Source organism: Ranitomeya variabilis, chromosome 5 (assembly GCF_051348905.1).
Source record: "Ranitomeya variabilis isolate aRanVar5 chromosome 5, aRanVar5.hap1, whole genome shotgun sequence".
NCBI classification, from domain to species: Eukaryota; Metazoa; Chordata; class Amphibia; order Anura; family Dendrobatidae; genus Ranitomeya; species Ranitomeya variabilis.
Window position 1 is genome coordinate 632,377,311 of NC_135236.1, and position 23,123 is coordinate 632,400,433.

The 23,123-nt window shown below is 46.4% G+C and overlaps 1 protein-coding gene across 2 annotated transcripts in view; it reads right to left on the minus strand.

Moving 5' to 3' along the window:
• FCHSD1 (FCH and double SH3 domains 1) overlaps positions 1-22,856 on the minus strand; it is a 135,344-nt gene extending 112,488 nt beyond the window's left edge. The window contains exons 1-2 of one of the 2 annotated variants that reach the window (XM_077266269.1): positions 22,710-22,856; positions 21,731-21,828 (exon numbers count right to left, since the gene is read on the minus strand). In XM_077266269.1, the coding sequence (XP_077122384.1) occupies positions 21,731-21,828; positions 22,710-22,814 (203 nt within the window). In that variant the 5' untranslated portion in view covers positions 22,815-22,856. The remainder of the gene's footprint in view (positions 1-21,730; positions 21,829-22,709) is intronic. The other variant, XM_077266270.1, reaches the window with a different exon arrangement.
• Between the last annotated feature and the right edge of the window lie 267 nt (positions 22,857-23,123).

Sequence of the window (23,123 nt, forward strand, 5' to 3'; positions counted from 1 at the left end):
CTCCCGGGGTCCTCCGGATCCCAAGCCGTCTCCAAGCAGCGATATACTTTCCGGAGCAGCCGCACACCTCCGGGGGTCTCAGGGGATCAGCAGGCAGTAAGTGCTTCACCTCAAAAGGTGATTATAGTGCCAATATATAGTCAGGATGTTAGGCGTTTCAGCCGAGTGTGTCCTCTCGATCCTGCTACATAGCCACGCCCCCCTAGATAAACTCTGTTTTATCTGCTGCAGATCTAGCGGTCCTCTGAATGCGGAGCTCTGTATAACCCTACCCACTGATTGTCAGCTCTCTGTATACACTGTGCATAGGCAGAATGCAGCCAATCAGTGGTGGGGGCATGGCTGGATTACCTAGCAGCAGGCCAAGCAATCCTCTAGTGATATTTTCATGCAGACCAGTTTGTGACTGGAATCAAGGTCTCTGCCTCTAAATTATGCGGTTCTCAGATTAAACCAGGTGATAGATTCCCTTTAAAAAGTTTAATTGAAAGGTAAAAATCATTTTTTTTATGATATACATATAGCGGTAGATATTAAAAAAAAAAAAAAACTGACTGTGATCCTGTGGGTGAGCTGAACAGGTGTTGGACGTTGGCGTCTCAATCCGAGTCTGAGCCCAGACACAATAGAGTATAATAGGCTTTCACTGCTACAGCAGCATAACAAAGAAATGATCCATTCAGGCAGGATATTTCCTCTTCCTCTTTACCTTCACTGTCGGTACAACTAACAGTGACCAATGACTCTTGGGTGACATGACACCTAATCCACCTTTACAGCAGAGGTGTCCGCCGCGGCCGTCACACCCGGCAAGTAGGAGATTATGGAAATCTCCCACTTTCTCAGTGTCATCTTTTTATACCTAAACTTTATGATCATTTTCTAGTAGCGGAATAATACCGCTGAGATCACTGCCAGTATGCAGAATTAATTATATTTTATGGTGAAACCTTAACTGTGCTTTTCATTGCGAATCAGCAGAGAACAACCCTAATGTTCGTGTGGTTGTGGTTTTTTCATAAACTATAATGAACAGCTTAGAAAGCAGAAGTGATCCCGGGTGATGGCAGCTGATCCTGTTAAGCTTAGACTTAAAATTTATAGAAGACAATAAAGATCATCATTGATTCCCTAATATGGTGCGATGCATGCAGGTATGGGCTAAATGCTCACATCAAGATCCATGTACCGATCATAAAACCTAGACAGACCGCGAGTCTCCCAACCCCAAATCAAAGCCTCATTTGAAAGGCTGTCGACACAGCAGAATCGCCAGCACTCAGATTTTGTGGGAGAACAAACTGATTGAGGGTATGTGCACACTCTGCGAATTTTGCTGTGGATCCGCAGCGTTTCCGCAGCTGCGGATCCACAGCAGTTTCCCATGAGTTTACAGTACAATGTAAACCTATGGGAAACCAAATCCACAGTGCACATGCTGAGGAAAAAAACGCTCGGAAATGCAGCGGTTTATTTTCCGCAGCATGTCAATTCTTTGTGCGGATTCCGCTGCGGGTTTGCACCTGCTCCAATAGAAATCTGCAGGTGAAAACCCGCAGAGGAAACCGCAAAAGAAACCGCGATAAATCCGCAGTAAAAACCGCAGCGGTTTTTCACTGCGGATTTTGCAAATCCGCTGCGAAAAATTCCGCAATGGAATCCGCGGCGTGTGCACACGGCCTTAGCAAGCCAAATGTTAAAGCGAACCTGCCTGTAGATGTAAACTACAGGCATGGTCAGGTTTCCGCAGTTACACTGATTAAAATGATACCTAGGTTGAAGAAATTTGTCTTGTGGTTCTTGTTTAATCTGTGTTTCAATAAAATGAGGTTCTGGTGCTCCGGGGCGGCCTGTGGGCGAGGCTTTTTTTTGGTTCTCTGGCCTCATCATCAAAATTCTGGCTTAAATAACAGGTTAATTGAACCTTCAGTAACTTGCCTTCTATTTTAAATACTGTGCTTGCGCAATTAATATTAAAGGTTTCTAAAAAAATAAATAAATAAAATAACTCCAGCAGAATGGCGCCGGCACATGCGCAGTAGCATCTATTGCTTGGTGGGCGGCCCTCGAGCAGACTGAGAGCATCACTTGCTGATAAATGCTACTGCACATACGCCATTTTGATAGAGCAAAAAAAAGTGGCTCCAGCAAAATGGCGCCATCACATGCGCAGCAGCATCAGGAAGTGACGGATGCTTCTGCCCATGTGCTTCCACCATTTTGCTGGAGTTACTTTTTTTAACCCCTTTCCAACATCGAGCGTAATAGTGCGCCGATGTCAGACACCCTCCCTTTGAAGTTGGCTCCGGCGCTGAGCCCACATCTTTTCCAGTATATTTCAGCTGTTTTGAACAGTTGACATGTGCCTCTAACAGCCACGGGTGGAATCATTAACCACCCGTGGCTGTTAACTAGTTAAATGCCGTTGTCAAACTCTGACAGGAGCATTTAACACGCGCTTCCAAACGCGACGGAAATCCCGCCCATGTCACATGACCACAGGTCGACAATGGGCTGGCATCACAACCAGAGGTCTCCAGCAGACCTGTATGGTTGTCACTGCCGGATAGCTATGAGCGCCGCCAAGTGGTCAGCGCTCATAGCAAGTCAGCAATTCTGCTACATACAGGCGATCTAATCATAACCTCTATGTAGCAGAGGCGATCGGGTTATGGCAGCTTCTAGTCTCCCATGGAGACTATTGAAGCATGCCAAAAGTAAAATAAAAATAGTTTTAAGAATGTTAAAAAATATATAAAAGTTTAACCCCTTCCCGACATGTGACGGGATAGTACGTCACATGTCGGGACCCCCGCTTTGATGTGCGCTCCGGCGGTGAGCGCACATCAAAGTCGCGACATGTCAGCTGTTTTTTACAGCTGACATGTGCGCGCAATAGCGGCGGGTGAAATCGCGATCACCCGCCGCTATTAACTAGTTAAATGCCGCTGTCAAACTCAGACAGCGGCATTTAACTACCGCATCCGGCCGTGCGGCCGGATATGAGCGCATCGCCGACCCCCGTCACATGATCGGGGGTCGGCGATGCGTCAGAAAGGTAAACATAGAGGTCCTGGAGACCTCTATGGTTACTGATCGCCGGTGGCTGTGAGCGCCCCCCTGTGGTCGGCGCTCACAGCACACCTGCATTTTAGCTACATAACAGCGATCTGATGATCGCTGTTATGTAGCAGAGCCGATCGGGCTGTGCCTGCTTCTAGCCTCCCATGGAGGCTATAGAAGCATGGTAAAAGCTAAAAAAAAAAGTAAAAAAAAATGTGAAAAAAATAAAAAAAATATAAAAGTTTAAATCACCCCCCTTTCGCCCCAATCAAAATAAATCAATAAAAAAAAAACCCAACCTACACATATTTGGTATCGCCGCGTTCAGAATCGCCCGATCTATCAATAAAAAAAAGCATTAACCTGATCGCTAAACGGCGTAATGAAAAAAAAAATCGAAACGCCAGATTTACGTTTTTTTTGTCGCCACGACATTGCATTAAAATGCAATAACGGGCGATCAAAAGAACGTATCTGCACCAAAATGCTATCATTAAAAATGCCAGCTCGGCACGCAAAAAATAAGCCCTCACCCGACCCCAGATCACGAAAAATGGAGACGCTACGGGTATCGGAAAATGGCGCAATTTTATTTATTTATTTTTTTGCAAAGTTTGGAATTTTTTTTCACCACTTAGGTAAAAAACAACCTAGTCATGTTAGGTGTCTATGAACTCGTAATGACCTGGAGAATCATAATGGCAGGTCAGTTTTAGCATTTAGTGAACCCAGCAAAAAAGCCAAACAAAAAACAAGTGTGGGATTGCACTTTTTTTGCAATTTCACCGCACTTGGAATTTTTTTCCCTTTTTCTAGTACACGACATGGTAAAACCAATGATGTCGTTCAAAAGTACAACTCGTCCCGCAAAAAATAAGCCCTCACATGGCCAAATTGACGGAAAAATAAAAAAGTTATGTCTCTGGGAAGGAGGGGAGTGAAAAACGAATACGGAAAAACGGAAAATCCCACGGTCATGAAGGGGTTAAATCACCCCATTTTGCCCCATTCAAAATAAAACAATAAAAAAAATAATCAAACATACACAGATTTGGTATTGCAGCGTTCAGTATGTACTGTTATATGTTGTATGTACTGTTATATGTTGTATGTACTGTTATATGTGGTATGTTGTATGTACTGTTATACGTTTGTGGGGTTTTATTCACATTCAACACATTAGCCGGATGATGGGACTACTACTGTGCCATCATTAGCTATTGTGTCAATCACTGTCACTGTAGCAGGCAAAGCCCGATGGGACTTGCACACACACACACACACACACACACACACACACACACACACACACACCCCGACAACCCCGGCAGACCCCCGACAGCCCCGCACAGACCCCGGCAGCCCCACACAGACCCCCGGCAGCCTCACACAGACCCCCGGCAGCCCCACACAGACCCCCGGCAGCCCCACACAGACCCCCGGCAGCCCCACACAGACCCCCGGCAGCCCCACACAGACCTCCGCAGACACACACACACACACATACACGCACAGTCTCCGCCCACACACTTCCCTCCTCCCGATCTGCAGTGTTTCCCCGGAAGCAAAACCGCAGATCTTTTTTACATCTGCGGTTTTGTAGCGGATGTGTCCGACTCAATGCAAGTCAATGGGTGCAGAAATGCTGCAGATGCGCACAAAGAATTGACATGCTGCGGAAAAAACAACGCTTTGTTTCCGCACGTTTTTTACCGCAGCATGTGCACAGTGGATTGGGTTTTCCATAGGTTTACATGGTACTGTAAACCACATGGAAAACTGCTGCAGATCCAAAAACGCGGCGGATCCGCGGTAAAATCCACAACGTGTGAACATGGCCTTTAACTTCCATTGAACATTTAAGTATGAACTCCTGCCATAAACAGGTAATTACCACAGGGGATTTGATGAGAACCAGCCAACAAGAATAGGATTTGTGTACCTAGAGGCAGAGAAGTACAGGGACTCCCTCTATTCAAAGCAGGCATGTCAAACTCAGGGTACCCCGAGGGCCACATGAGTAACAAGAGGTTGTTGCAAGGGCCGCACACAGCAGCTAATGTCACACACGTATTGTAACAGCAGTCTGAAAACAAGATATGAAGTAGTAATATGTAACAGCAACATATATTTGCAGTGCGCAACAGCAACTAATATATTTAACAAAAATACAGCAATTAAAAACTAAACATTTATTTGCTATCATTTTTTTCAATCATTAGTGTTTTGTCCTGAGGCTTGACATCTCTTTGTGCTATCAATTGTTGGAATATCAGGCTGAAATGACAATGCAGTGCCTACTTTGATCAAAGATGATAAGTGGTGATCAGTCAGCCTTGTTCTCTGGTACATATAGTAACGACTCCTGTTATGATCCGGTGACCTTGGAGCCGCATGAAACTTTCTCTGGAGTCGGTGGAACCTGTACTGACCGCAAATCCTGAACTAACACCGCAACTAGAAGTAGCCGTGGGGTGTGCCTAACAAACCCTAGACACCTCGACACAGCCGGAGGACTAAATACCCCTATAGATGGAAATAGGAATACTACCTTGCCTCAGAGCAGAACCCCAAAGAATAGGCAGCTCCCCACGAATAATGACTGTGAGTAGGAGAAGAAAAGACAAACGCAGGTAGAAAACAGGATTTAGCACAAGAGGCCACTCTAGCTAAATAGGAAAGGATAGGACAGAATACTAGGCGGTCAGTAATAAAACCCTTCCAAAAATATCCACCGCAGATAATACAAAAAATTCCACAATCTAACTAAAGACGTGGAATGAATATCTGCAACCCCAGAGAAACCAACAAGACTGAGAAAATACTGACACAATCTAAGCTGGAGAAGAAAACACAAAAGAATAGCACTGAATTATGAAGCACACAGCATGTGTGCCACAGAAACAAAACCAGACACTTATCTTTGCTGATTTGGCAGAAAGGCAGGAGGAACCAGGGAGAGGTCCAACACCTCCCAACAACAATTGACAACTGGCAAGGACTAATGAATCCTGCACACCTAAATACCCCAGTCAGAACTGCAATCAGCAGACACCTGGCCAGGACTGCAACCCAGGGACAACTGCATTACCACCTACTACCACCGGAGGGAACCCAAAAGCAGAATTCACAACAGTACCCCCCCCCCCCCTTGAGGAGGGGTCACCGAACCCTCACCAGCGCCCCCAGGCCGATCAGGACGAGCCAGATGAAAGGCACGGACCAAATCAGCAGCATGGACATCAGAAGCAAAAACCCAAGAATTATCCTCCTGGCCATAACCCTTCCATTTGACAAGGTACTGAAGCCTCCGCCTCGAAAAACGAGAATCCAAAATCTTCTCAACCACATACTCCAACTCCCCATCAACCAACACAGGGGCCGGAGGATCAACAGAGGGAACAACGGGCACCACATATTTCCGCAATAAAGATCTATGGAAAACATTATGGATAGCAAAAGAGGCCGGAAGCGCCAATCGAAAAGACACCGGATTAATAATCCCAGAAATCCTATAAGGACCAATAAACCGAGGCTTAAACTTAGGGGAAGAAACCTTCATAGGAACATGACGGGAAGACAACCAAACCAGATCCCCAACCCGAAGCCGGGAACCAACACACCGACGACGGTTAGCAAAACGTTGAGCCTCCTCCTGAGACAACACCAAATTGTCCACCACATGAGCCCAAATCTGCTGCAACCTGTCAACCACAGAATCCACACCAGGACAGTCAGAAGGCTCAACCTGCCCAGAAGAAAAACGAGGATGAAAACCAAAATTACAAAAAAAAGGCGAAACCAAAGTAGCCGAACTAGCCCGATTATTAAGGGCAAACTCGGCCAATGGCAAAAAAGCCACCCAATCTTCCTGATCAGCAGACACAAAGCATCTCAAATAAGTCTCCAAAGTCTAATTAGTTCGCTCGGTCTGGCCATTTGTCTGAGGATGAAATGCAGAAGAAAAAGACAAATCAATGCCCAGCCTAGCACAAAAGGCCCGCCAAAACCTAGAAACAAACTGGGAACCTCTGTCGGACACAATATTCTCCGGAATACCATGCAAACGAACCACATGCTGAAAAAACAACGGAACCAACTCTGAAGAGGAAGGCAATTTAGGCAAAGGCACCAAATGAACCATCTTAGAAAACCGGTCACAAACAACCCAGATAACCGACATCCTCTGGGAAACCGGAAGATCAGAAATAAAATCCATAGAAATATGCGTTCAGGGCCTCTCAGGGACCGGCAATGGCAAAAGTAACCCACTAGCACAGGAACAACAAGGCTTGGGCCGCGCACAAGTCCCACAGGACTGCACAAAAGAACGCACATCACGTGACAAAGAAGGCCACCAAAAGGACCTACCAACCAAATCTCTGGTACCAAAAATACCAGGAAGACCAGCCAACACAGAACAATGAACCTCCGAAATCACTTTACTAGTCCATCTGTCAGGAACAAACAATTTCCCCACAGGACAGCGGTCAGGTCTATCAGCCTGAAATTCCTGAAGAACCCGCCGTAAATCAGGGGAAATGGCAGAAAGGACCACCCCTTCTTTCAGAATGCCGACCGGTTCAAGGACCTCAGGAGAATCAGGCAAAAAACTCCTAGAAAGGGCATCAGCCTTAATATTCTTAGAACCCGGAAGATACGAAACCACAAAATCAAAACAGGAAAAAAACAAGGACCATCGAGCCTGTCTAGGACTCAGCCGTTTGGCAGACTCGAGGTAAATCAGATTCTTATGATCGGTCAGGACCACAATACGGTGCTTAGCTCCCTCAAGCCAATGTCGCCACTCCTCAAACGCCCACTTCATAGCCAACAACTCCCGATTGCCGACATCATAATTGCGTTCAGCAGGCGAAAACTTGCAGGAGAAGAAGGCACATGGTTTCATCAAGGAACCAACAGAAACCCTCTGAAACAAAACGGCCCTTGCCCCAATCTCAGAAGCGTCAATCTCAACCTGAAACGGAAGAGAAACATCCGGTTGGCGCAACACCGGAGCAGAAGTAAATCGGCGTTTAAGCTCCTGAAAGGCAGAGACAGCCGCAGAGGACCAATCCGCCACATCAGCGCCTTTCTTCGTCAAATCGGTCAAGGGTTTAACCACGCTGGAAAAGTAAGCAATGAAACGGCGATAAAAATGTGCAAAACCCAAAAATTTCTGAAGGCTCTTCACGGATGTGGGCTGAATCCAATCATGAATGGCCTGAAACTTAACCGGATCCATCTCCATAGATGAGGGAGAAAAAATAAAGCCCAAAAAAGAAACCTTCTGCACCCCAAAGAGACACTTAGACTCCTTCACAAACAAAGCATTGTCACGAAGGATCTGAAATACCATCCTGACCTGTTCCACATGAGACTCCCAATCATTGGAAAAAATAAAAATATTGTCCAAATATACAATCAAGAATTTATCAATATAAGTCTGGAAGATATCATGCATGAAGGATTGAAAAACAAATGGAGCATTAGTGAGCCCGAATGGCATCACAAGGTATTCAAAATGGCCTTTGGGCGTATTAAACGCAGTTTTCCATTCATCACCCTGCTTAATACGAACAAGATTATATGCCCCCCGAAGGTCAATCTTCGTAAACCAACTAGCCCCCTTAATCCTAGCAAACAAATCGGAAAGCAAAGGTAAAGGGTATTGAAACTTGACCGTGATCTTATTCAAGAGGCGATAATCAATACAAGGTCTCAAGGAGCCATCCTTCTTAGCAACAAAAAAAAAAACCTGCTCCCAACGGTGAAGAAGATGGCCGAATATGCCCTTTCTCCAAAGACTCCTTAACATAACTCCGCATGGTGGTATGTTGAGGCACAGACAGATTGAAAAGTCGGCCCTTAGGAAACTTACTGCCTGGAATCAAGTCAATTGCACAATCACAGTCCCTGTGCGGTGGAAGGGAACTGGACTTGGGCTCATCGAATACATCCTGAAAATCAGACAAAAACTCTGGAATTTCAGAAGAGGAAGAAGAGGAGATTGACATCAAAGGAACATCATTATGAACCCCCTGACAACCCCAACTAGTCACAGACATAGACTTCCAATCCAACACAGGATTATGTACCTGCAACCACGGAAAACCCAGCACGATAACATCATGCAAATTATGCAACACCAGAAATCGACAATCTTCCTGATGGGCTGGCACCATGTGCATGGTCACCTGTGTCCAAAACTGGGGCTTATTTTTAGCCAAAGGTGTAGCATCAATCCCCCTTAAAGGAATAGGGTTCTGCAAAGGCTGCAAGGGAAAACCACAACGCCTGGCAAACTCAAAATCCATTAACTTCAAGGCGGCGCCTGAATCAACAAACGCCATGACAGAAAATGATGACAATGAGCAGATCAAGGACACCGATAACAGAAATTTAGGTTGTACTGTACTGATGGTAAATGAACTAGCGATCCTTTTTGTCCGCTTAGGGCAGACTGAAATGACATGAGAAGCGTCGCCACAATAATAACACAACCTATTCTGACGTCTGAATCCTTGTCGTTCCGTTCTAGACAAAATCCTATCACACTGCATTGGCTCAGGACTTTGCTCTAAGGACGACGCCACAGCGCGCACAGTTCGACGCTCCCGCAAGCGCCGATCAATCTGAATGGCCAGAGACATAGAATCACTCAGACCGGAAGGCGTGGGAAACCCCACCATAACATCTTTAACCCCTTCATGACCCAGCCTATTTTGGCCTTAATGACCTTGCCGTTTTTTGCAATTCTGACCAGTGTCCCTTTATGAGGTAATAACTCAGGAACGCTTCAACGGATCCTAGCGATTCTGAGATTGTTTTTTCGAGACATATTGGGCTTCATGTTAGTGGTAAATTTAGGTCGATAATTTCTGAGTTTATTTGTGAAAAAAACGGAAATTTGGCAAAAAATTTGAAAATTTCGCAATTTTCACATTTTGAATTTTTATTCTGTTAAACCAGAGAGTTATGTGACACAAAATAGTTAATAAATAACGTTTCCCACATGTCTACTTTACATCAGCACAATTTTGGAAACAATTTTTTTTTTTGCTAGGAAGTTATAAGGGTTAAAATTTGACCAGTGATTTCTCATTTTTACAACAAAATTTACAAAACCATTTTTTTTTAGGGACCACCTCACATTTGAAGTCATTTTGAGGGTTCTATATGGCTGAAAATACCCAAAAGTGACACCATTCTAAAAACTGCACCCCTCAAGGTGCTCAAAACCACATTCAAGAAGTTTATTAACCCTTCAGGTGTTTCACAGCAGCAGAAGCAACATGGAAGTAAAAAATTAACATTTAACTTTTTAGTCACAAAAATGATCTTTTAGCAACAATTTTTTTATTTTCCCAGCGGTAAAAGGAGAAACTGGACCACGGACGTTGTTGTCCAATTTGTCCTGAGTACGCTGATACCTCATATGTGGGGGTAAACCACTGTTTGGGCGCACGGCAGGGCTCGGAAGGGAAGGAGCGCCATTTGACTTTTTGAATGAAAAATTGGCTCCAATCTTTAGCGGACACCATGTCACGTTTGGAGAGCCCCCGTGTGCCTAAACATTGGAGCTCCCCCACAAGTGACCCCATTTTGGAAACTAGACCCCCCAAGGAACTTATCTAGAAGCATAGTGAGCACTTTAAACCCCCAGGTGCTTCATAAATTGATCCGTAAAAATGAAAAAGTACTTTTTTTTCACAAAAAAATTATTTTAGCCTCAATTTTTTCATTTTCACATGGGCAACAGGATAAAATGGATCCTAAATTTTGTTGGGCAATTTCTCCTGAGTACACCAATACCTCACATGTGGGGGTAAACCACTGTTTGGGCACATGGTAAGGCTCGGAAGGGAAGGAGCGCCATTTGACTTTTTGAATGAAAAATTATCTCCATCGTTAGCGGACACCATGTCGCGTTTGGAAAGCCCCTGTGTGCCTAAACATTGGAGCTCCTCCACAAGTGACCCCATTTTGGAAACTAGACCCCCCAAGGAACTCATCTAGAGGCATAGTGAGCACTTTAAACCCCCAGGTGCTTCACAAATTGATCCGCAAAAATGAAAAAGTACTTTTTTTTCACACAAAATTTCTTTTTGCCTCAATTCTTTCATTTTCACATGGGCAACAGGATAAAATGGATCCTAAAATTTGTTGGGCAATTTCTCCTGAGTATGCCGATATCTCATATGTGGGGGTAAACCACTGTTTGGGTGCACGGCAAGACTCGGAAGGGGAGGCGTGCCATTTGACTTTTTGAATGGAAAATTAGCTCCAATCGTTAGCGGACACCATGTCGCGTTTGGAGAGCCCCTGTGTGCCTAAACATTGGAGCTCCCCTACAAGTGACCCCATTTTGGAAACTAGACCCCCCAAGGAACTTATCTAGATGCATAGTGAGCACTTATAACCCCCAGGTGCTTCACAGAAGTTTATAACGCAGAGCCGTGAAAATAAAAAAATAATTTTTCTTTCCTCAAAAATGATTTTTAGCCCAGAATTTTTTATTTTCCCAAGGGTAATAGGAGAAATTGGACCCCAAATTTTGTTGTCCAGTTTGTCCTGAGTACGGTGATACCCCATATGTGGGGGTAAACCACTGTTTGGGCGCACGGCAGGGCTCGGAAGGGAAGGCACGCCATTTGGCTTTTTGAATGGAAAATTAGCTCCAATCATTAGCGGACACCATGTCGCGTTTGGAGAGCCCCTGTGTGCCTAAACATTGGAGCTCCCGCACAAGTGACCCCATTTTGGAAACTAGACCTCCCAAGGAACTAATCTAGATGTGTGGTGAGCACTTTGAACCCCCAAGTGCTTCACAGAAGTTTATAACGCAGAGCCGTGAAAATAAAAAATGTGTTTCCTTTCCTCAAAAATATTTTTTAGCCCAGAATTTTTTTATTTTTGCAAGAGTAACAGGAGAAATTGGACCCCAAAAGTTGTTGTCCAGTTTCTCCTGAGTACGCTGATACCCCATATGTGGGGGTAAACCACTGTTTTGGCACACGTCGGGGTTCGGAAGGGAAGTAGTGACGTTTTGAAATGCAGACTTTGATGGAATGCTCTGCGGGCATCAGGTTGCGTTTGCAGAGCCCCTGATGTGCCTAAACAGTAGGAACTCCCCACAAGTGACCCCATTTTGGAAACTAGACCCCCCAAGGAACTTATCTAGATGTGTGGTGAGCACGTTCAACCCCCAAGTGCTTCACAGAAGTTTACAACGCAGAGCCGTGAAAATAAAAAATCATTTTTCTTTCCTCAAAAAAGATGTTTTAGCAAGCAATTTTTTATTTTCACAAGGGTAACAGGAGAATTTGGACCCCAATATTTGTTGCCCAGTTTGTTGTGAGTATGCTGATACCCCATATGTGGGGGTAAACCACTGTTTGGGCGCACGTCAGGGCTCGGAAGGGAAGTAGTGACATTTGAAATGCAGACTTTGATGGAATGGTCTGTGGGCGTCACATTGCATTTGCAGAGCCCCTGATGTGCCTAAACAGTAGAAACACCCCACAAGTGACCCCATTTTGGAAACTAGACCCCCGAAGGAACTTATCTAGATGTGTGGTGAGCACTTTCAACCCCCAAGTGCTTCACAGAAGTTTATAACGCAGAGCCGTGAAAATAAAAAATAATTGTTCTTTCCTCAAAAATTGTTTTAGCAAGTAATTTTTTATTTTTGCAAGAGTAACAGGAGAAATTGGACCCCAACAGTTGCTGCCCAGTTTGTCCTGAGTACGCTGGTACCCCAAATGTGGGGGTAAACCACTGTTTGGGCGCACGTCGGGGCTTGGAAGGGAGGGAGCACCATTTGACTTTTTGAATGCAAGATTGGCTGGAATCAATGGTGGCGCCATGTTGCGTTTGGAGACCCCTGATGTGCCTAAACAGTGGAAACCCCTCAATTCTAACTTCAACACTAACCCCAACACACCCCTAATCCTAATCCCAACTGTAGCCATAACCCTAATCACAACCCTAACCCCAACACACCCCTATCCACAACCCTAACCGCAACACACCCGTAACCCTAATTCCAACCCTAATCCTAACCCTAATCCCAACCGTAGCCCTAATCCCAACCCTAACCACAACTGTAACCCCAACACACCCCTAACCCTATCCGTAACCCTAACCACAAGCCTAATCTTAACCCTATTTCAAACCCTAGCCCTAATTCCAACCCTAACTCTAATTCCAACCCTAACCCTAAGGCTATGTGCCCACGTTGCGGATTCGTGTGAGATTTTTCCGCACGATTTTTGAAAAATCTGCAGGTAAAAGGCACTGCGTTTTACCTGCGGATTTACAGCAGATTTCCAGTGTTTTTTTGTGCGGATTTCACCTGCGGATTCCTATTGAGGAACAGGTGTAAAACGCTGCGGAATCCGCACAAAGAATTGACATGCTGCGGAAAATACAACGCAGCGTTTCTGCACGGAATTTTCCGCACCATGGGCACAGCGGATTTGGTTTTCCTTAGGTGTACATGGTACTGTAAACCTGATGGAAAACTGCTTCGAATTCGCAGCGGCCAATCCGCTGCGGATCCGCGGCCAATCCGCTGCGGATCCGCTGCGGATCCGCGGCCGATCCGCTGCCGATCCGCTGCGGATCCGCGGCCGATCCGCTGCGGATCCGCGGCCGATCCGCTGCGGATCCGCGGCCGATCCGCTGCGGATCCGCGGCCGATCCGCTGCGGATCCGCGGCCGATCCGCTGCGGATCCGCGGCCGATCCGCGGCCGATCCGCTGCGGATCCGCGGCCGATCCGCTGCGGATCCGCGGCCGATCCGCGGCCGATCCGCTGCGGATCCGCGGCCGATCCGCTCTGTGTACACATGCCATAACCCTACCCCTAACCCTACCCGTAACCCTAACCCTACCCCTAACCCTACCCCTAGTTCTAACCCTAACCCTAGTGGAAAAAAAAAAAAAAAAAATTCATTATTTTATTATTGTCCCTATGGGGGTGATAAAGGGGGGGGGTTATTTATTATTTTTTTTATTTTGATCGCTGTGATAGAACCTACCACAGCGATCAAAATGTACCTGTAAGGAATCTGCCGACTGGCAGATTCGGCGGGCGCACTGAGCATGCGCCCGCCATTTTCCAAGATGGCGGCGCCCAGCGAGGAGACGGCCGGACACCGGGAGGATCGGTAAGTATGAAGGGGTGGTGGGGGGGTGGATCGGAGCACGGGGGGGGGGGGGAACGGAGCACAGGGGGGGTGGGTCTGAGCAAGGAGGGAGCGGACAGGAGGACGGGGGAGCCGGCAGGCGGACGGAGGGGACCGGACCCCATAACGGAGGACGGGGGGGGCGATCGGTGGGCGTGGGGGGGGGCACTTCAGTATTTCCAGCCATGGCCGATGATATTGCAGCATCGGCCATGGCTGGATTGTAATATTTCACCAGTTTTTTAGGTGAAATATTACAAATCGCTCTGATTGGCTGTTGAAAGTGAAACTGCCAATCAGAGCGATCGTAGCCACGGGGGGGTGAAGCCACCCCCCCTGGGCTGAAGCACCACTCCCCCTCTCCCTGCAGATCGGGTAAAATAGGAGTTAACCCCTTCACCCGATCTGCAGGGACGCGATCATTCCATGACGCCACATAGGCGTCATGGGTCGGATTGGCACGGGTTTTCATGACGCCTACGTGGCGTCATGGGTCGGGAAGGGGTTAACGGATTCAGAAAGACCCTTTCTGAAAATTGCCGCCAAAGCATCATCATTGCATTTAGTCAACACAGACCATTTTCTAAATTTCTGACAATACAATTCTGCCGCCTCTTGACCCTGAGATAGGGCCAACAAGGTCTTCTCCACTTGATCCACAGAATTCGATTCATCATATAATAATCCTTAAGCCTGAAAAAAGGAGTCTACATTAAGCAAGGCCGGATTCCCAGATTCCAGGGAAAATGCCCAATCTTGTGGATCGCCACGCAGCAGGGAGATGACAATTTTAACCTGCTGAATGGAATCACCGGAGGATCGCGGTCTCAGAGCAAAAAACAGTTTACAGTTGTTTTTAAAACTCAAAAATTTGGACCTGTCACCAAAAAACAAATCAGGAGTAGGAATCTTCGGCTCTAAAACAGGAGTCTGAACAATATAATCAGAAATACCCTGTACCCTAGCAGCAAGCTGGTCTACACGAGAAGGTAATTCCTGAACATCCATGCTGGCACAAGACTCCTCGGCCACCCATAGATAAAGAGGGAAGAAAAGACAAAGCAAACTGCAGAAAAAAAAAATGGCTCAACACCTTTCTTCCCTTCTTCTGAGATGCATTTAACTCATTATTGGCCAGCTGTACTGATGATCCGGTGACCTTGGAGCCGCATGAAACTTTCTCTGGAGTCGGTGGAACCTGTACTGACTGCAAATCCTGAACTAACACCGCAACTAGAAGTAGCCGTGGGGTGTGCCTAACAAACCCTAGACACCTCGACACAGCCGGAGGACTAAATACCCCTATAGATGGAAATAGGAATACTACCTTGCCTCAGAGCAGAACCCCAAAGGATAGGCAGCCCCCCACGAATAATGACTGTGAGAAGGAGAAGAAAAGACACACGCAGGTAGAAAACAGGATTTAGCACAAGAGGCCACTCTAGCTAAATAGGAAAGGATAGGACAGAATACTAGGCGGTCAGTAATAAAACCCTTCCAAAAATATCCACCGCAGATAATACAAAAAATTCCACAATCTAACTAAAGACGTGGAATGAATATCTGCAACCCCAGAGAAACCAACAAGACTGAGAAAATACTGACACAATCTAAGCTGGAGAAGAAAACACAAAAGAATAGCACTGAATTATGAAGCACACAGCATGTGTGCCACAGAAACAAAACCAGACACTTATCTTTGCTGATTTGGCAGAAAGGCAGGAGGAACCAGGGAGAGGTCCAACACCTCCCAACAACAATTGACAACTGGCAAGGACTAATGAATCCTGCACACCTAAATACCCCAGTCAGAACTGCAATCAGCAGACACCTGGCCAGGACTGCAACCCAGGGACAACTGCATTACCACCTACTACCACCGGAGGGAACCCAAAAGCAGAATTCACAACAGACTCCCCCAGCAGGTTAATTTATACAGATGGAGCTGTTCCACTGGCCAATATAGTATCCCTATAAGGATCTGATGCTCCAGAGACACAAGGACCCCCACAATACAGGGATCTACTTCTCCGCATACACAGGACCCCTATAATACAAGAGGATCTGCTCCTCCAGTCTGACACAGACACCCCCATAGTACAAGGATCTACTCCTCCAGTCCTACACACCCTCCACCTATGCAGCAGGCAGGTTTCAGAGTCAGACTTCAGCTCCACCCGGTCCCCGTGGCCGCGGTCTGGAGCACGCCACTTACCACCGGCACCGACGACATCACCTGGACTCTCCAACCACAAACTGAACACACAGCGAGTGCGAGTGAGACAGTGACGACGAGTCACCGGCGCTGCTGCGCAACGACCGTGAGTGACGACGAATGAACTGAAGCAGCCTGTCACACGCTCAGTGACGTCAGCCGCTGCTGGCGCTTCCCTGATGAGGAAGTGCCAGCGGCGGTCAGTGCTTCTCAGCGGTTGTCAGGGCCCACGCAGGGACAGGACTCCTCTTGTTGTCGCTCTCACTAGTCATAACAAGCAAGCAAACCGGGCCGGCAGGCGGGTACTAGCAGCGCAGCAGCACGGGGGGATTATCTCACTGGTCTGTCTGTCTGTGGGGGCGGCAGAATGCCGCCGGCGCCGACGAGGAGCCTGGCTTTGAGACAGCCGCAATATCAGGGATCAGGCGGCCCCTGCCATCGTGAAGTTTTGAGCATCTGCGGCTCAGCCTATTTGTGTTTAGACAAAGTTTGAGACTCTTGTGTGGGCCGCAGATATGCCTGTAAAGGGCCGCGTGTTTGACATGCCTGATTCCAAGGATTTGACTCAGACACTCTGTAGTAAGTCGTCAGTGAAGAATATTGGAGCAATTTGCATTGATACGATACTTATAGGAGATATATTTTTGCGTAGTAGCGAAAAGACGGACAAAACACCGTAAGGCCATGTTCACACGATCCTTTTTTTGATCCTTTTTTTTTCAGGTCCTGATTTGGAAAACCCGCTGTGCAGGGTACAGTACAATGTTACCCTATGGAAAACAAAAACCGCTGTGCCCACTATCCTTTTTTTCTCAGGCAAATCCGCGCGGATTTGCCTGCAGAAAAAAAGAAGTACCATGTCACTTCTTTCTGCGGATTCAGCTCCTGTTTTCAACAGGCACCAATAGGAAAGTGCTGTTGAAAACCCGCAGAGGAATCTGCAGAAGAAACTGCAGGAAAATCAGCAGTGCAGTTTTGCACTGCGCGTTTTCCAAATCAGGACCTGAAAAAAAAAGGATCAAAAAAAGGATCAAAAAAAGGATCGTGTGAACATGGCCTAAGGCCGGCCGAACAAATCCAACCGAACACTGATGTAAATGTAAACGTTTGGAGGCAGTGGAGCTGCGTCCCCTAACTAATTGTTGGCAGCAGTGTGATCTGCGTGATCTCGCCGGAGTTATCCCTGACACCAACTTTACCAGATTTTTTTTTTTTTTTTAACTATGATTTTATATTGCAGACTACACTTTTTGATACAAGGCATTACAAATTAAGCAATTTCCTAACACTTTCATGTAGAATAGAACAACAAAAAAAATGTTACCTTGTAAACTCTCGGTTTTCAGACTATTCAATGCTGTGTCAGGTCAATTTAAAAATGGGAACGCTGCTGTGATGTGCTGCTATCCACCCACTCAATAAGAAAGAAACAAGTAACTTTTACAAAGTTTACTTAACTTCCCACTGATAGGAAGTGAATGCACGGCTAAAGTATGCTCCATAGAGAGTCACAGGGCAGGATCTCTGTCCCGCAAGGCTGCTTCCTCCAATTCAAGGGATATTAGGTCTACTCAAAACTGCTAATTTAAGAATTTAAGCGTTACCTAGAGAGGCATAAAGTTTGGGCACCCCTGATCAAAACTACTGTTATTGTGATCAGTTAAGCAAGTTGAAAATGGGAGCCAATGATCTCTAAAAGGCATAAAGTTAAAGATGACACATTTCCTTTGTATTTTAGGCAAATATATATGTCATTTTTTTTTTACATTTTAAAAAGGACAAAAAAAAGAAAATGGGCCAATGCAAAAGTTTGGGCACCCTCGGAGATGTGTGCTCAGATAACTTTGACCAAGGTTTCAGACCTTAATTAGCCTGCTAGGGTTATGGCTTGTTTTCCATCATCCTTAGGAAAGGACCAGTGATGCAAATTTCCCAGCTATATAAGAACCCAGCTTCCTCAAACCTTGTGCCAAAGAATAGCAGCCATGGGTTCTTCTAGGCAGCTGCCTAGCACTCTGAAAATGAAAACGGTGGAGGCCCACAAAGAAGGAGAAGGCTATAGGACGATAGCAAAGCTTTTTCAAGTTGTCATTTCCTCAGTTTGAATTGTATTTAAGAAATGTCAGTTAACAGGAACAGTAGAGGTCAAGATAAGGTCTGGAAGACCAAGTAAAATGTCACCGAGAGCTGCTCATAGGATTGCTAGAGAGGCAAATCGGAACCCCTACTTGACTGCAAAAGACCTTCAGAAAGATTTAGCAGATTCTGGAGATGTGGTACAATGTTCTACTGTTCAGAGACACCTGAACAAATATGGCCTTCATGGGAGAGTCATCAGAAGAAAATCTTTCCTGCGTCCTCACCATAAAATTAAGTGTCAGAAGTATGCAAAAGAACATCTCATCAAGCCTGATGCATTTTGGAAACAAGTCCTGTGGACCACTGAGGATAAACTAAAAGTCTTTGGCCACAACGATCAAAGGTATGTGTGGAGAAAAAAAGGGTACAGAATTTCAGGAAAAGAACATCTTGCCAACCATTAAGCATGAGGGTGGATCAATCATTTGGATCAAGATTTGTGGCTATGTTGCAGCCAAAGGCACAGGGAACATTTCATGGGTAGAGGGAAGAATGGATTAAATGAAATTTCAACAAATTCTTGATGAAAACATAAAAAGGTGCTGTAAAAAAGCTGAAGTTGAAAACTGGGTAACTTCTACAAATGGATAATGATCCTGAACACACGTCAAAATCCACAATAGACCACCTCAAAAAGCGCAAGCTGAAGGTTTTACAATGGCCCTCACAGTCCCCTGATCTGAACATCTTTGAAAATCTGTGGCTAACCATATAGGGTGCCCAAACTTTTACACTGGCCCATTTTCCTTTTTGTAACTTTTTAAATGTAAAAGATGAATATATACTATACATATATATTGCCCAAAACTGCCCCCCCCCCCACAAATCTTCAACTGCTTTTGCAACTACCAAGCACATTTTGAAAAATGAGCGAGTGTGCTGAGCATGCTTGGGTGCTATCCTGAGACATGCAGCCACTGGGACTCAAACATATTTTTCAAACACGCCTAAGATACTCGGATAGCACCCAAGCATGCCCAGATATCACCTTATCCGAGCACGTTCGCTCATCACTAGTAGCGACCACTGCCAGGTCCTGCAGAACAGCTCATATTCTCTTTTCTTGGTTCACCTATTTTTCTCACATATTCTTCAAAAGAGGATTCACTATAGTATCCTAATGAGCAGCAAAACGCAGCCCAGCACTGCAGATCAGCTCGTATTCTCTTGAATTGTTGCTGATCTACAGCACTTGGCAGTGGATGCTACACATCAAATGTAGCTCTGCGGTGCAAATTACATCCAGCCGCAGTAAAGGCTAAAACAGCTGATCAGTGGGAGTGCTGAGTCTCGGAACCCCCCCACTGATCTGATATAGAAGACCTCATCGATATCATTTCACCAAGCAACACCTTTAAAGGAAATTTACTTTATTGGGGGCACAGATTGTTACTAAAAATGTATTTATGGCTTTAAAAAAACATTGCAATAGGGATTCATTTTGATCCTTTTAGCTTCTTCAGCCTCTATGTAACACAGTACATACCTGGCTGCAGAATGAGTTAACAGTCTAATCTGTCAGTGAGCTCTTCAGGCCCCGTCACACACAGCGACGCTGCAGCGATACAGACAACGATGCTGATCGCTGCAGCGTCGCTGTTTTGTCGCTGTGTGGTCGCTGGGGAGCTGTCACACAGACAGCTCTCTCCAGCGACCAACGATCAGGGGAACGACTTCGGCATCGTTGAAACTGTCTTCAACGATGCCGAAGTCCCCCTGCAGCACCCGGGTAACCAGGGTAAACATCGGGTTACTAAGTGCAGGGCCGCGCTTAGTAACCCGATGTTTACCCTGGTTACCAAAAAAAACAAACAGTACATACTCGCCTTTCGGTGTCCGTCAGGTCCCTTGCCGTCTGCTTCCTGCTCTGACTGAGCCGCCGTACAGTGAGAGCAGAGCGCAGCGGTGACGTCACTGCTGTGCTGTGCTCTCACTTTACGGCCGGCAGTCAGTCAGAGCAGGAAGCGGACAGCGAGGGACCTGACGGACATCAGATGGTGAGTATGTACTGTTTGGTTTTCTTTACATTTACGCTGGTAACCAGGGTAAACATCGGGTTACTAAGCGCGGCCCTGCGCTTAGTAACCCGATGTTTACCCTGGTTACCAGTGAAGACATCGCTGGATCGGTGTCACACACACCGATTCAGCGATGTCAGCGGGACCTCAACGATCAAAAAACGGCCCAGGCCATTCCGACATGACCAGCGATCTCACAGCAGGGGCCTGATCGCTGGTACGTGTCACACATAGCGAGATCGCTACTGAGGTCGCTGTTGCGTCACAAAACTTGTGACTCAGCAGCGATCTTGCTATGTGTGACGGGGCCTTTCTGTGAGTTTGACTTATCACTTGACAGAATGAGATAACAGGATAATCCTTCAGTGAGATTGTGTGACAAGATAAATAATAAATAAACACAATTGTCTATAACTCTTATCTCTTCCCTCCTGATTGATCCTCAGGATAGTTAAAGGGAACCTGTCACCTGAATTTGGCGGGACCAGTTTTGGGTCATATGGGCGGGGTTTTCGGGTGTTTGATTCACCCTTTCCTTACCCGCTGGCTGCATGCTGGCCGCAATATTGGATTGAAGTTCATTCTCTGTCCTCCGGAGTACACGCCAGCGCAAAGCAATCTTGCCTTGCGCAGGCGTGTACTCTGGAGGACAGAGAATGAACTTCAATCCAATATTGTGGCCAGCATGCAGCCAGCGGGTAAGGAAAGGGTGAATCAAACACCCGAAAACCCCGCCCATATGACCCAAAACTGGTCCCGCCAAATTCAGGTGACAGGTTCCCTTTAAAAGCTGAACTTTCATTTCTTCAAAAATCTGCTTGGAAGAGTTCAGGAGAATAGAGATAAGAGTGATAGACAATGTTGTCATATTAACTCACTTGTGGATTTACCCTTACCACACTCTGCTATGTACTGTGATGCACAGAGGCTGTAGAAGAGAAATGGTCCAACATTTTAAATGAAAACCTATTGCAAAAATGCTTATAAAAACATGTATTTACATAAAAAAAGCAAAAAGGTGCCCAAATTATTGATATCAAGCATCTGGTATTAATATTACAGAACAACCAATGACTCCAATAGCGAGACTTCCCCACTCCTCACCTGATGTCTTCCAGGAGTTCGGTGTCTTGCTGCTGCTTGTTCTGCAGACTTGATAACTGCTCCACAAACCGAACCTTCACCTCCTGTGTGACTTTCACCTACAAATCCACAATAAAAGCAATTATCCAACCGCTGTCCCCCCCTCCATTCCTCCAGAAAATTTTAGTAGCATCGTAGGGATTTAAAGTCTTAAAATAAGACTGGTCAATAACAAATCCAGCAGGGAACTCTGTGTTTCCGCAGCCTCACTCGCTAATGGAGCTGTACAGTCAGTGAGCCAAAGTAAGGACTCCGACATACACATCAACTTAGAGGATTGTTCAAGGAGTAAATGAAGTGAGCTCGCTGATGGCTTCACTGTTTACTCATCCTGCAGTCTGCTATGTACTGTGATACTTAGAGGCTGCAGAAGCCAAAAAGGTTCAACACTGTGACTAGTAATAACAAATGTTATACAGAGACTGTTTTAAGGAAGGGGTGTTGAGCATCAAGATACCTAGTATAAGGGACAGAAGAGAACACAGGAGAGGTGAGAAATGACTTTCTATCCCTGATAATTACTGATATACTTGTGAGGAATGTTTGGCCACACTGAATGCCCCCAGACACACAAACTATCAAGATCCTCTGCTGGCAGCTGCCTTTGCTGACCAGTGATGTCCAAAGACCCCGCAGGCCATGGCAGCAGGTTCAGGCCGTGCAGTGTGTTCACACACGGGGGAAACCTGCCCCTAGCCGCGTCTTTCCTGCAGTGTGTGCACAGCACAGCCGGGTGACAGTGCGGTTATATCCATAATGCAGCAATGTACAGGAGTCTCCGCCTGCGCCATTACAACGTATGGAAGCGCCAGTTAAGCCTTTGTCCAGGATTTCCTGGCTTGTGCGATGTAAACAAGGCGCAGGTAGCGCGGTCCGCCCCGGCTCCATGTGTCCCACAGCACAGGTGACCCGGGCACCGCTCTCGGCTGCTCGTACTCACTTTCCTGGGAGGAGGCTGCATCCCGACGGCGGCTCCAGACTCTCCGGCACTGACAGGACAAGGTAGCCCGGAACTCCGCTCACCTCTGCCAGCGCCCCGCCCCATCCCGCTCAGCCCGCCCACACTGTGTGGCACGGAGTCTAAGCCACGCCCCGTCCCTGATAGCTACTCACTCTCGCCCCGCCTACCTTATTAATCATACCGTACAATCCCCGCCCAGCAGCGAGTATAAAATTGTAAAATCCCACGATAAACCACGCCTCCTCATTATAATTATGTCGTGTTTCCACGCCCCCATATTGAATCGAGACGCTCGTCGTCTGGCTCTTCTCCTCAGTCAGTCCCTTGTATTTACAAACACACGGCGCCACCTGGCGGTAGACAGCAGATCTGCAGGCAATGAGAATTCCTGTA